Source organism: Gracilinanus agilis, chromosome 5 (genome assembly GCF_016433145.1).
Source record: "Gracilinanus agilis isolate LMUSP501 chromosome 5, AgileGrace, whole genome shotgun sequence".
NCBI classification, from domain to species: Eukaryota; Metazoa; Chordata; class Mammalia; order Didelphimorphia; family Didelphidae; genus Gracilinanus; species Gracilinanus agilis.
In genome coordinates this window covers 309,472,645-309,487,140 of record NC_058134.1, presented here as the reverse complement: position 1 = coordinate 309,487,140, position 14,496 = coordinate 309,472,645, and the positions used below count along the sequence as shown (strand labels likewise).

General features: G+C 47.3%; 1 protein-coding gene across 1 annotated transcript in view; it reads left to right on the top strand.

Moving 5' to 3' along the window:
• MEI1 (meiotic double-stranded break formation protein 1) overlaps positions 1–14,496 on the top strand; it is a 75,708-nt gene that overhangs the window by 50,011 nt on the left and 11,201 nt on the right. Inside the window, exons 25-26 of the mRNA XM_044679304.1 lie at positions 147–228; positions 358–536. Of these exons, the coding sequence (XP_044535239.1) occupies positions 147–228; positions 358–536 (261 nt within the window). The remainder of the gene's footprint in view (positions 1–146; positions 229–357; positions 537–14,496) is intronic.

Here is a 14,496-nt window from a genome sequence, read left to right as displayed (position 1 = left end):
CTCTCCCACCCCCTCATGTCCTCTTCTCCCTCCCCTCCGTTCCCCATAAGCCCCTGGAGGGCAGGGCCTGGGCCTTGTCTCTCTGCCCAGTGCCCTCCTTCTCTCTCTTCCTGGCTGCCTCATTGACTTCTCTGTGCTCTGGGCAGGTCCATCAGACACTCACTATTCAGCTGGATAAAGTCTTGCAGGCCCTCACTTTGAGGAAGAAGAAAGCCGCTCTGTTCTCAGGTGCGTGGGGGGGCCATGGCTGTGGGAGGTACTGGTCACTCCTGGGTACTCCTGCCCACTCTCCTCCCGGCCTCTGGCCAGGGGTACGCTTCTGGGGACCCAGGATGGAGGAGAGTGTTCTCTTTGCAGTCAGCATCCTGCGCTTCCTCCGGACAATCCTGGAGCAGAAATTCTCCTCTGCCCTGGTGACGCTGGTCAGCACTACCCATCCGGGGCAGTTGCCCTCTCCAGAGGATGCAGCCCTGTCCCCACTGTCACTGCACCAGGTCTTGTCCCTTGTCATCAGCCTACAGAACCTTCTGGTACAGGTAAGTGCCGGGCCTGAGAGGGACCTATGATCTCTCTCTTGCCCACGCCTAAGAGGCCTAGAGAGCCTTGGAGCACGCCAAGTCCATTATTGCCCACATGTGGATCCTAGCTAGCAGCCCCTTTGTTTTACACAGGGGTAGACTGAGGCCTATTATGGAGCCATGGTCACTGTCCAGAACAGCAGCTAGGGAGGAGCCCCAAAGGGCTAGAGGGGGGAGCCAGAGCCTCCCAGTGGCCAGGGAGCTTCATTTATTCATTAAGGGCCTTCTGTCAGCAGAGGCTGGGACACACAGCTTTGCCGAGAAGCTCTTCAGAGAGGGGAGAATAACACTTCTGACGGGAGCCTCAGAAGCCAAGAAAGGGGGTGGACCTCTCTGCCAGAGGGGCCAGCACAGCCCCCAGGCCAGACTGACCCCTGGCACAGCCCTTGGACCGGGAGGGCAGCTGGAGGGGACGAGGCTGGGCAGACATGATGGGACTGTAGTGCAGAGGGCCTGGATTCCAGGCAAAAGGCCTTGGACTTGTTGGCAATGGGGAGTCACTGAAGATTTAGCAAGACCCATGTGGGAGGAAGATGATTCTGTGTGGAGGAGCTTCGAGGGCCAGAGAGAGGAGGGAGAAATGGAAGGAGGTCCCTGAACAGATGAGAAGGGGGTCCTGGAGGAAGTGACAAAGAAAGCCCCCAGGTTTGGACTGCGCAGACTGGATGAATGGCACTGATAACCCAGGGGCAAGACAAGACTGTCAGGGCCTTACCAGGAAGTTAATGACAGGGATGTATGGTGAACAGAGGCGTATTCATCACCGTCATCCTGCTGGTATGAACCAAGGAGTCTTTCCTTCTCAGAGATTCCACAGGCTACTAAATGCCACCAAACTTTTCCTCTTTTTGCCCCTACCCGTGCGTCTCCACTGCCCTGGGTCCTTGACTGCTCCTCACGTTCCGCTCCAGACAGTCCTCCTCAGTGGTTGGGGGCCTGTCATGTGAAAGGGGGGTTGGACCTGCTTTGTTTTGCCTCAGAGGCCAGAACTAAGAGCGAGAGGCTGGATGTCTGTCCCTTAGAGCTGTTCCAAAGTGCTCAGGGCCACCTCCAGCTTGGTCAGCTTCTGTTCATCCTCAGAGGCCTTCGAGCACAGGCTTGATGGCTGTTCATGCTGTGTATGGGTGGGAGCAGGTAACTCCTGAGCTCCCTCCTAATTCTCTAATCCTGTGATCCCGAGTCTTGCCTAGGTCTGCTGGTAGGTGCCCAGCAAGCTAGCCTGCTCAGCTATTCTTTCTCCAGGGTCCTGGTTACTCTTCAGGTTTCATTTCCTCCAGGAAACCTTCCCTAGCTGCTGGATTTTGTTTGTTTTCAAATCTTGGGCATGTGCCTTTGTCTCTCCTGTGCCCGGCCTGTGGGGCTCACCTTGCTCTGTCCTTGGCATCTGGGACATGGTGGAAATGCGGAGAGAGTGCTAGACACGGCATCCTACGAGCTGGGTTCAGATCTGAGGTCTGGGATTTCGGTCTACTTGGCGACCGGCAAGGCAGTGAGCATCTGGGAGCCTCAGTTTCCTCATTGTAACATTTTTGTTGTTCAGTCATTTTTCAGGCATGTCTGACTCTTCATGACTCCGTTTGGGGTTTTCTCAGCAAAAACACTAGAGTAGTAATTTAGGGCAATTATATTGACAGTGTCTGCCTCACAGGGCTGTTGTGCAGAAAAGGGCCTTGGGAAACATCGGTAATTATCTTCACTGATGACACCGTTATGCAGTTGACCTTTGGGGCAATCCCAAACAGGACCAGGTCTTTGGGGAGGTGATTAGAGGGAGGGCTCTTCACCGTCTGAATTAGACAAAGTTTGTCCCCTGGATCTTGTTCCCAGTTGGGGCCCCTTAACCAGGTTTACTACCTCAGACACAAGCTCACCTCCCAGGACAACTGTATGGTTGTCCCAGTGTGTGGTTGGGAGTTGTTGTTGCCTCAGCTTGCTGTAGAGGTGTTTGGGGAGACAGTGACCTCCCCTGGGTCACCACACAACAAACAATGCCTCAGGCCTCCATTACCACTGAAGACTGAGCTTGCTGGGGGCCACTGCTGACCCCCAAGGCTTCCCCAACCCTGGATCCAGCAGAGTGGAGCTCTGACCCGGACCTTCTCAGGAACTGGATTTGGAAACTTCCTCCCCCTGGAACCTGCTTTACTGTGTGGAAGCCCTGTTTCACTGGATATAGGAAGAAGATAACTGGGCCTTTGTTCTCCATGATGTGTTTTCATCCATTCATTCACTCATGCCCATTGAGCTTCCAGGAGTCTAGCCATGACTATTTGAGCTATTAATTCTTCTCAGCTCTTGAATCCTGTGCTCCTTGTCCTGGCAGCATTCATGCCATGCCAGACCTCAGGCTTGTGTCCCCCATAGTCTTCCTTCTCCACTTCTGCCCTTGTATTTGTATTTCTAAACATTTCTAGAGGAAGCTGCCCAGCTGGGCAAACTGAATCTACTCTACCAGTGGTTCCCAAACTTTTTCCAGAAAAAATATTACTTAGTGCCCCCTGTCACATACTAGCACCGCCCCATTACAGTTATTCACTGCCCCCAAATGCACCTGTGGCCATCATTGCCCCGCTGGATCGCTGCAGCACCCACCAGGGGGTGGTGGCGCCCACTTTGGGAATCACTGTACTATACTTTCTGGTATCTAATCTCACCAGGAGCCTTTTTGCTCTAGTCAGAAAAAGTTCAAAGTCTTTTCTTGGTTCAAGCCCACTACTGCCACATAGCTTCTTGTCTCTCAAATGGACAGCTGTTCTGGCAGCTGCCCAGAGAGAGGTCGGGCTGGTGATGGGTTGGTCTTGAGCTAGCTGAGAACCATGGCCATTTCTCTAGTACTCGTACCAACAGAGAACACCATAAGCACCAAGATGAGTGGGAGATGGTTCTGCTCCTGAGGCTGCTGATCCAACGGGAGCAGGCTGGTGGCTATCACTGCCACCTGGTGTTTAAGTGTGAAAATAGAAACTTTTTTTTTTTTAAACCCTTACCTTCCGTCTTGGAGTCAATACTGTGTATTGGCTCCAAGGCAGAAGAGTGGTGAGGGCTAGGCAATGGGGGTCAAGTGACTTGTCCAGGGTCACACAGCTGGGAAGTGTCTGAGGTCAGATTTGAACCTAGGACCTCCCGTCTCTAGGCCTGGCTCTCCATCCACTGAGCTATCCAACTGCCCCCCCAAAATAGAAACTCTTTTATTGGATTCTCTGCTTCTATCCTTGCCTCAGAACCCTTCTGCATTGCTCTCCATTCTCATCTTTACTTTAGTATCCTTTCCAATGTGTACCCTTAGACCCATATCTTCCTGTCTTCTCTAGAAACTTGTTCCTTCCATAATTCCCCCACCCCCACCCTATCTCTCCGACTCTTTTTGTCTTTTTCTCTCTCTTGTTTTCAGTCTTTTCCCATCCACTAGCTTCTCAGCTATCTAAAAATAAATACAGGTCTTGCCCATCCTTAAAAAATCCTTTACTTGGCCTTGCCATCCCCATCCTCCCAAGATCTCATTTTGTCTCTTCTCTCTTTCATAGCCAAACTCCTAGGAAAAGTCATCCATATTTATTTCTTCCACGTCTTCGCCTCCTACTCACATCTCAGATCCTTGCAATCTGGCGTGTGATCATACTACTAGACTAAAATTACTATCTCCAAGGTTACCAATGATCTCAACTGCCTTTTCTTAGTCCTCATTTCAGTTATCTTCTCTGCAGCTTTGGACATTGATAACTTCCCCCTCTTCCTGGCTACCTTCTTCCTTCTTAATTTCCATGACATTTCGTTGGTTCTCTTTCCGCCTGTCTGCCTGTTCCTTCTCAGCCTCCTTTGCTAGTTCTTCATCCATCTCTGAGCCCATAAATGTGAGTGTCCCACAAGTCAAGGTTCAGGCACTTCTTTTTTTTTCTTTTTTTTCTTTTACATAATTTTTCTTGGTGATTTCCATGTGTTTGATGGTCATCTCTATTCAGGAAATTCCAATCTATGTATTCAGCTTTAAAGTCTCTTCTGAATTCTAGTCCTACATTGCCTGCTATCTTATAGAACCGCCTGGATATCTCTTCAGCATCCCAACTCAACATGCCTAAACCTGAATTTATTATCTTTCCCTCTAAACTTCTCCTTCCACCAAACTTCCCTATTTCTGCGGAGGGTACCACAATCCTTATAATTTGCATTTGCAACCTAGGAGTCATCCTTGGTTTTCTTCTCTTTTTTAGTCTCTATATCCATCCTGTTGCCCAGTCTTACTAATATTATCTCTTCAACTTCTCTCTCCTCTTACTACTCTCATTTGGGGTCTCATCAATTCTTTCTTAGACTGTTGTTTTAGCTGCCAAGTGGTCCTGCTAGTCATTAACCTGCTTCTATTCAAAGGAAGGCTCAGCTGCTGGGCTTGACCCAATGCTCACCCTTGTGGTTGTGTGCTTTGCTCACTCTTTAGCCAAAGTATCATGAAAGTTCCAGACTCGCTTTGGTTCTCAAAGAGTAGACCTCTTTCCTTGATTTGATTTCTTTTCTCCAGGTGACTGTGATAACTCCTCCGGCTGGGGATAGTTAGTGTGCCTTTGACTAATATGCATAGCTCTGAGCCCCCATCCTACCAGAAACTCCATCACTTTCCTTGAATTTTGCTATATTTCACTGAGTCCTAGTCACATTATCTCAAGATAAGGGAATCAATTCCCTCTCAGGAAAAATAGGCCCACTCTTTTACTATTTGTGATGTTTTCTTCTTTGCAGAGCATCAATAAAAGCATTATAACAATATAAAATGAAAAATCTATAACACATACCTGCAGTCTCTCCAACCATCCAACCAATGAGAGTATGTAGGCTGCACCAAGTCCAAGAATTCCTCCTGCCTGTGGGCAAAGCAGTGTAGCTAGTGCCACACCTGTCCCAGATGGCATTTGTCTTGGTGTCTTTCAGAAGGCATTAAATATAAACTCAGGGACTCTGGACCCAGAATGGGACTCCTCCTCCTACACTGGAGATAGAACATGAGGGAGGCCATGGATTTGGGATTACAGTTCAAACTGAAGGGTTGTCAAGGCTAACTCATTGCTTCCAAAGTGAAATACTTTACATTTTCTTTTCTTTTTTTTATCTTTTGACCTTGTTTTAATATTTCTTATTGTCTCTTGGAGTCACTAGCTTCTACTTGGTCTATTCTAATTTTCCAGAGTAAGGTTTTGTACTTCCTGGGGACAACTTAATTCCTTTTCATTCTTTCTGCCTTGGCTCCCATTCCTTTGCCACTTTCCCCCTAGTGCTTTCATTTCTCTTCCATTTCTTTCTTCTGGGGCTCTCACTGACAAATTCATTTAAAAAACTTAAAAGAAATACTTCGTCCCTTCTAGGAACTCTAGTTGAACTTGTGTCGAAGCTTTACTTGCAACTGTTTTCGAGTCATTGTCTTCTGGGTTTAGGTCTTGGACATCCCTGTTAAGTGTAACAGCTCTTTTTGGTGGGATCCTTCTAGCCTTCCTTCCTGACTTTGCATTAGGGCCAGGCTCTGTGCCCTTCTGCAGGGGATGTGTGGACCATATTTGGTCTTTGTTCCCTTTGGCCCTGGCTGCTTTCTCAGGGCATTAAGTGTTGTAATTCCAGGATCTCAGGGACAGCTCGGCTTGGAGTCTTTCATGTTTTCAATACACCCAGAACACTTTGAATCAGGGTGAAGTCTGAGTGCCGCCCTTCTAGTCTGAGTTCTATGTGTTTCTGATGTGGGTTTGGGTCTGAGCAGCACAACTGCACCCTTGACTCGGTCAAGCTCCAGTAGACCATCCACCAGCCAGAAGGCCCTGCAGTTTCCGAGTAACAGAACTACGGGTTCCCTTTTGATCTGGACTTCCTGCCCTAGTTTTTCAGTTACAGGCTTCAGGCTGGGCTGTGTGCTGGACCTGAGACCCTGCTCTGCTCCCACAGTCAGAGTCTCCCAGCTGATGCTTGCTTCTTTTCCTGTGGCCTTGGGCCTCTGAAGGCTCCTTGCCCTGGTTTACCCTACCATGCTCCCCAGCCAACACATCCCCCACCAGGGTATGTCCCTTCCCCAGGCCACTGGGTAGGGAGCCACAGAACTGCCAGGTGGCACTTGAGCCTGCTCCTTGTACGAGATCAGGGCCCTCCATGGGTGTTGGACCTTCTTCCACAGCCAGGGGCAGACCCTTCTTCAGGAGGGCTCCCAGTGACCACTGACCTCTCTGAGATGATGTGGCTGGGGAAAATGACTCCCTGTGATACTTTCTTGGATTTTCCCATCAGGACCCAGGCTGGTGCTTTTTCTAGATTTTGTGGAGGAGGTGTGGGGGAGAGCTGGACTGAGCACCATCTGGGCTGGTCTCCTCCTTATTGCTTCTGGAGCTGGAGGACAGAAGGCTGAGCCCTGCTGGGAGACTTCTCCTGTCCTCCCTCTCACCGTGGTGAAGAAGCCCCCTCCTTTTGCAGGAGGGCTCCTTCCTCTCTTGCTTCCCATCTCAGAGCCAAAGTCCTCTGCTCATAGAATTAGGAGCCTGAAATCTGGATGATGTGATTAGTCTCTAATGGCACCAACACTCACAGGGCACCTGCTGTGTTTGAGGCATTTGAGTTAATTCCTGGAGAAGAGAAACACCTTTTCCTCACAGAGCTGACAATCCAATGATGAAGCCCAGCTTCTCCTTCCTCCAGTCCATCTTCCACACATCTTGCTAAGGCCTAGGTCTAACCACGCCAAGGACCAACACGCTCAAAGGCTCCTTGTTGCCTTAATGCTTAGCTGTAGCTTTCAAGACCCACCACATTCTGGCTCCAGCCTTTTTCTAGCTTCATCCTTATTGCTCTCTCCTTCATTCCAGCCTAATTGAGGAACTAGCTGTCCCCCAGATTGTCCTTCCCTTTCCCCTCTCTCTCCTCCCTACAGAGTGGCCTTGCCCCTCCTCTCCTGTGGTGGCTCAACCCGAGAGACCCTTGTATCGGGACCTAGTGCTCCCCCTACCTCTCCAGTGATTTGTGTCTGATTATTTGTGCTCACTTCATGCCCCCTAGCAGAAGGTGAGCTCCTGGAGGGCCAGGAGAAGGTATTAGGATTGTTTGGCCTGAAGAAGAGAAGGCTCTGAGGGTACCTGAGAGCCATCATGTGGAAAAGAGTTTGTTTGTTTCCTTTTCCTGTTGGGGTCTCAGTTTCCCAATTTGTAAAAACGAGAGGGTTAGACCAGATTTCTAGGCATCTTCCAGATCTAAATTCTATTGTCAGAAAAAAATGTGTACCCTGGGCTCTGTGGTTTTAGGCTCAAGTCTCCCAGAAACAACTGTATTTCGTTTAACATTCATCCAGTATCCAAGCATTTCTAGCTGAGAAAAGGGGCTGCCCCAACTGCCATAGTCTTCCATGCAAGACTCTCTGCCCCAGGATGGTTTCAGGTAACATTTCTAGGAATCTTGAACCAGGAACATGTATGTGAAAAATACAGTCTAAGTTATCATCAATCATTAAACATTTATCAATCTAGCTGTGTGACTCTGGGCAAGTCACTTCACCCCATCACCTAGCCCTGTGTTAGCGAACCTATGGCACATGTGCCCTCTCCACACGTGCCTGAGGACATTTCTCCCATCACCTGCTCCTCTGCCCGGAAGCCCTGTCTAGGATACGACTCACATGTGGCATGAGGGTGCAGTTTGGGCACTCGGTCTCTCAAAGGTTCGCCATCAGTAACCTAGGCCTTACCATTCTCCTGCCCTGAAACTGATATACCTGCAATATTAATTCTAAAATGGAAGGTAAGAGTTTAAAAAAAAATCTCTTCAAAATAGATTGTTTGTTGGGCAGCTAGATAGCACAGTGGATAGAGTACCAGACCTGGAGTTCAACGAAACTGATTTCAAATCTGGCCTCAGATACTTCCTAGCTGTGTGACCCTGGACAAGTCACTTAACCCCCATTGCCTAGCCCTTACTGCTCTTCTGCCTTGGAACCAACACACAGTATTGATTCTAAGGCAGAAGATAAGAGTTTTTGGTTGTTGTTGTTGTTTTTTTAAATAAAAATAAATAAGTAAACATTGATTAAGCACCTGTGCTTAGTATGGGGATACAAAAAGAGGTGAAAATAGTCCCTGCCCTCAAGGATCTTACAATCTGATGGGGGAGACACCATGTAACAGATATGTGCATGTAAACAGATATGTTCAGTTGTTTCCAGTCATGTCTAACCCTTCGTGAGTCTGTTTGGGGTTTTCTTGGCAAAGATGCTGGAATGGTTTGCAATTCCCTTCTCTAGCTCATTTTACTTTTTTTCCCCCTAAACCCTTACCTTCCACCTCAGAATCAATACTGTGTATTCATTCCAAGGCAAAAGAGTAGGCAATGGGGGTTAAGTGACTTGTCCAGGATCACACAGCTAAAAAGCATCTGAGGCCACATTTGAACCCAGGACCTCCCATTTCAGGGCCTGGCTCTCATTCTACCAACCCACCCAGCTGCTCCTCCAGCTCTTTTAAAGATGAGGAAACTGAGGCATTGAATTAAATGACATGCCCAGGGTCACACATCTTCTTAACTCCAGGTCAGGTACTATATCTACCATGCCACTCACTACAAACTATATGCAGGATAAATAGGAAATGATTAACAGAGGGAAAGTACTAGAATTAAGAGGAGTTGAGAAAGGTGTCCTGTAGAAGGTGGGATTTTAATTGCCCAGGAGGTCAGTAGTCAGAGCGGAGAAAAGAGGAGCTGCTGGAGAGAATTCCCAGAGGCCTCTTTGCAGGACAGTATCTCTGCTGAACTGGTGTCTCAGCTAGATTTCTCTTCTTTCTACTCTCTGTAAAGGTTAAATTTAATGGTTGGACTTAAATTATATCACCGAAATTATTATATCTCAAGTCAGAAGTTTATTACCAAATTAGAGGGGAAACAATAGTGTAGAGAAATGTGGGAGAGGTTAGAGAAAATACCTGTACTAGTCCTCAGCCAGGAGGCCCAGCAGTGAGTAAGCACAAGGCCTCCTCCAAGATGGAAGCTAATCTCTTAAGAACCTAGGAAGGGAGTCGGCCTTTCCCCCACCCAACAAAGTAGTCCAGGAGTCAGAGTCTAAGTTGAAGCCAAGCTCCAAGCTGCAGTCTCCAGGGAAGCTCCCTGGAAGCCTCTCCCCAGTCAGAAGACTATCTCCAGCAGACAATCTCTTCAGACTGTCTTCTCAAAGGCCATCTCCTCTGAGGGAGTTAGGGCTTGCTTTTATGGTGACTTCTTGTCTCCTCCCCTCTTCCCAAGGCCAATCACAGTTTCCAAATTGTCTAGCACTGCACCAGACGTGTCTGTGGGATCCACTTCTCACCTTCGGAAGGTCAATTTCTCATCAAAAAGGTTCACAATTTCCTGGTTGAACAGTTTCTGAGGGTTGAACTATTGTGTGAACTCTTAAAAGAATTCACAGGCTTCTGATGAGTTTTAAAAAAGGGTGGAGCTCTCCAAGTATCTTGCTGGCTTCTCACCTAGCACTAAGTAGGGTGGTCAATCTTTTGTTGATTCAATTTGAAAGGTAGATAAAGGAGAGTTAATCCTGTCTTCAGTCTCCAGTAAGGTACTTAAGTTAGTGTTAACTCTGATAGACTATAGAGAAAAGAATTGTCTTTCACATCTCTGAGGACCATTCTGCTGCTAGGCTAGGTCAAGCAGGCACTTGGGGCTGGGCTGGCTCTTTTTTTTTTTTTTTTAATTCAAAGATATTTTATTTTCCCAATTATATGTAGTAATAATTTTCAATATGCATTTTCCAAAATTATAAGATCCAAATTGTCTTCCTCCCTTCCCTCCTCTTTCCAGGAGATGGTAAGCAATTTGATCTGGGTTATATGTCTGGGTTATATCATACAAAACACACTTCCATATTGGTCATTGTTGTAAGAGAATACTCCTATAAAACCAAAACCCCAAAATAAAACTGTAAATAAACTAATGTGAAATATGCTTTGATCTGCATCAGACTCCCATGGTTCTCTCTCTAGAAGTGGATTCATAGCATTCTTTGTCCAAGTCCTTTGGAATTGTCCTGGAGCTTTGTATTGCTAAGAGTAGCCAAGTCCTTCACAGTTGATCATTGTACAGTGTTGCTGTTCCTGTGTCCAGGGTTCCCATGATTCCACTTGTTTCACTCTGCATCAGTTCATGTAGGTCTTTCTGAAATCACCCTGTCCGTCATTTCTTAAGGTACAATGATTTTCCATCGCCATCATATAACACAGTTTGTTTAGCCATTCCCCAGTGGATGGACATCCCCTCAGTTTTCAATTCTTGGCCACCAAAAAGAGCAGCTGTGAATATTTTTGTACAAGTAGGTCCTTTCCCCTTTTTTATGATTTCTTTGAGATACAGATCCTGTAAGTGGCATTACTGGATCAAAGGATGTGCCCTTTGATATAGCCCTTTGGACATTGTTTCAAATTGCCCTCCAGAATCAGTTTACAACTCCACTAATAATGCATTAGTGTCTAATTTTGGACTGGGCTGACCAGGTCATTGATGGCAAATCTTTTAGATACCATGTGCCGTACCGTGCCCCATTCCCCCAGACACCAAGTGCCACCCTGCCCCCCCAGACAGGGGTGGTGGAAAGAGAGGGAGTGGCCTGAGCTCTCCACTCAGGGGAGGGATAAGCCCAGAAGGTTGGGGTGGTACAGTAGAGAGGAGGAGAGGAGCAGCTCTGCTGGAGTCCCTCTGCCTTTTTAGTTGGTGATGGTGTGCTTGCCCACAGAGAGGTCTCTGTGTGCCATCTTTGGTATGCATGGCATAGGTTCACCATCACAGAGTTAGATCATTCTGCCACTGGGACCAGCTTCTGCTGCACAGGTAGAGCCATGGATTGTGCTTGGTTGGGCAGTTACAGCTCCACCCCCAACCCTCCCTTTCCCTGCCTTCTGCTACTGTCTGGACTGGAAACCTTTGTACTTTCTTCTGCTGAAGTATTAATTAAGACTAGGCATCCTTGGATGCCAATCATACCCTTGTCACCTGTAGGCTAGAGGTAGAAAACTTGCCTCTCCTTTTGACGAGTTCTTCTTCATTCAAAAGTCCCTCCTTCTCTCCTTAAGGCACTCACTCTCTGTTGGGATTGCTTAGTTTCAAGTCAGTCCTTTCCACTTTCCATATTCCTTTGGGATCTTATGTAGGTGAATGGCAGAGACAAGAGATGCCTGCAGTTTTTGCCCTACAGGTATGTGTGTTGTCTTGCTGGCCTCTTTGGGTGTGCTTAACTCTTTTGGGGGCAGGGCTTCTATTTTACACTGGAAAGAGGGCCAGAGTCAGAATGGAGGCGATGAAAGCTTCTCCCTGTTCCTCGACCTCATTGTTTGCCTCTGAAGACTGTCAGCTTTTGCTGAAGTCTCTCTGGGGCATGGAGCACACCAGGCACTCCTTTCACATGGCTTACTGTGGCCATATGTGATGGAGGAAATTCATTCAGTGTGGAGTCTAGGTTGAGGAAGGCTTCCCTGTGAGTGGAGAAGTTCTTGAATGCTCTGGTTTGTGGATGACATTATGGGGATTGCATCAAGCTCCAAGATACAACCTTCTATCAAGGAAGGGGCTACAGGGCAGAAGATAGCCAGAGAGCTGGAGGGTGGTGATGTCAGAAGAAATGGAGGAAGGCCTTTAGCATGTTGAGGAGGTGCCTGGGGGCTGGGGGCGAGATCATGAATGAATGAACCTGGCGGGAAGGGAGATGGGCTTTGGATTCCATCCCCGGAAGGATCTCCTGAATTGGCAAGGTGAACTGGATCTGAGGATTCCTCTTCTCCTCCACTGTGTTTCAAGCTCTTAGCTTTTCCCAGAGAAGAGCTGCCCTCCCTGCCTCTGAGCTTTCTAGCTAATCACCTCTTACACATGGAACCCAGCAGCCCCATCATACACCCACAATAATAGCTTGTTTATCTGGCATTGAAAGATTTACAAACACTTTCATCCTATAAAAGGCTTATGAGCAAGTTCATGCAGACATGGTTACCTCCATTTTACATATGATGAAATAGGCCCAGAGACGGCCCGAGATTGGATAAAGATCACACTGCTGTAGGTAGTGCAACTGGGACTTGTTTGAATCTAGTAATTCTAATTCTGCTTTTAAGCCAGACGCAGAGCTTTCCTGAGGATAGATTCTGCATACCACAGGCTGAGAAGATGGAATTAGCCCACCCGTACTCATTCTTTAGACTTTAGCCACCAGGAATAATGTCTCCCCACCCAGCTTAGCATTAAGGGGTGAGGGGGGAGGTCTGTGACCCACACGTGCTAGTGAGTGACAAATCAAAAACAAGTGGCTGGGGCAGAGTAAGGAGCAGCACTGCTTGATCTCTCCTAACCGAAGCATACAGGACTCCTCAAGGGGACATAAAAACGAATCCAGACGAACGAAGGGACCCCACAACAGAGCACAGCATTGAAGGTATGTGGAATCGGGGCATTTCCACGCTATAAAGGGGTGAAACAGCTCTCACTAAAACGCGAGAGGAAGAAGCCCCTCCCCCACCCCCCACACCACGTACAGCTCAGAGGCTAGAGCACAAGAGTGAAAGCAGGTTTGGGGCACCCATTAAGTCACTAGCAGCTCCAGGGCTTGTTCCTGAGAGCAGCAAGACTTAGGACCCCAAGAGGCTAAAGAATGCGCGGACTTTCCTGAGCATCTGCGCGGGTGAAGGCAGTGCCCTAGGCGCGGACAAGGATCTCGAGCTCAGGCTTGGACCGGGAGTGGGGACCCAGTGCAGATGGGAGCAGCGCCCTGAGACTATTGAAGGAGCCTCGGGCAGAGGGGCAGACCAGGAATGACCAGGAGGCTCGACCCTGAGAACAACGGGACCTGAGACCTCGGGAGCCTAGACAGACCCTGAGTGTGAGGATAAAGCGCAGAAGGCGCTGGGCTAACAACAATGGCAAGCCAAAATCGGGAACCCCAGAAGAGAAAGATTATCAAGAAGAACCCTGGAACACTCTACAACTTTTACACAGAGAAAATCCAGACAACAGAGGAGAACAAACAAGAAATCATATCCAAACCTTCCCAAAATAATGAAAACTGGTTACAAGCTATTGAAGAGTTCAAATCTGAGATGATGAAAAAAATGGAAGAGATCTGGCAAGAAAATAACAGTTTAAAAGGCAGAATTTCACAATTGGAAAGTGAGGCACGTCAACTGAAGACCAGAAATGACCAGATTGAAAAGGAAAACCAAAAGATTATAACCGAAAACCAGTCCCTAAAGGCTAGAATTGAGCAATTAGAAGCTAATGATCTCCCAAGACAGCAAGAACAAATAAAACAAAGTCAAAAGACTGATAAAATAGAAGGAAACATGAAATATCTCAATGAGAAAGTGACAGATCAAGAAAACAGGGCTAGAAGAGACAATTTGAGAATCATTGGTCTTCCAGAAAAAGCAGAAATTAATAGAAACTTGAACTCCATACTAAAAGAAATTATTCAGCAAAATTGCCCTGAAGTTCTACAACAAGAGGGCAATATAGACATTGAAAGGATCCATAGATCACCCTCTACACTAGACCCAGAAAGGACAACCCCTAGGAATATAATAGCCAAATTCAAGAGCTTCCAAGTAAAAGAAAAAAATCTTAAAAGAAGCCAGAAAGAGACAATTCAAATATCAAGGAGCACCAATCAGGATCACACAGGATCTGGCAGCCTCCATGCTAAAAGACCGCAAGGCTTGGAATATGATATTCAAAAAGGCAAGAGAGCTGGGCCTTCAACCACGGATCAACCACCCATCAAAACTGACTATATACTTCCAGGTGAAAGTATGGGCATTCAACAAAATTGAAGATTTCCAAGTATTTGCACAAAATAGACCAGGGCTAAATGGAAAGTTTGATATCCAACCACAAAAATCAAGAGAAACATGAAAAGGTAAATAAGAAACAGAGGGGAAAGAAAGAAAAC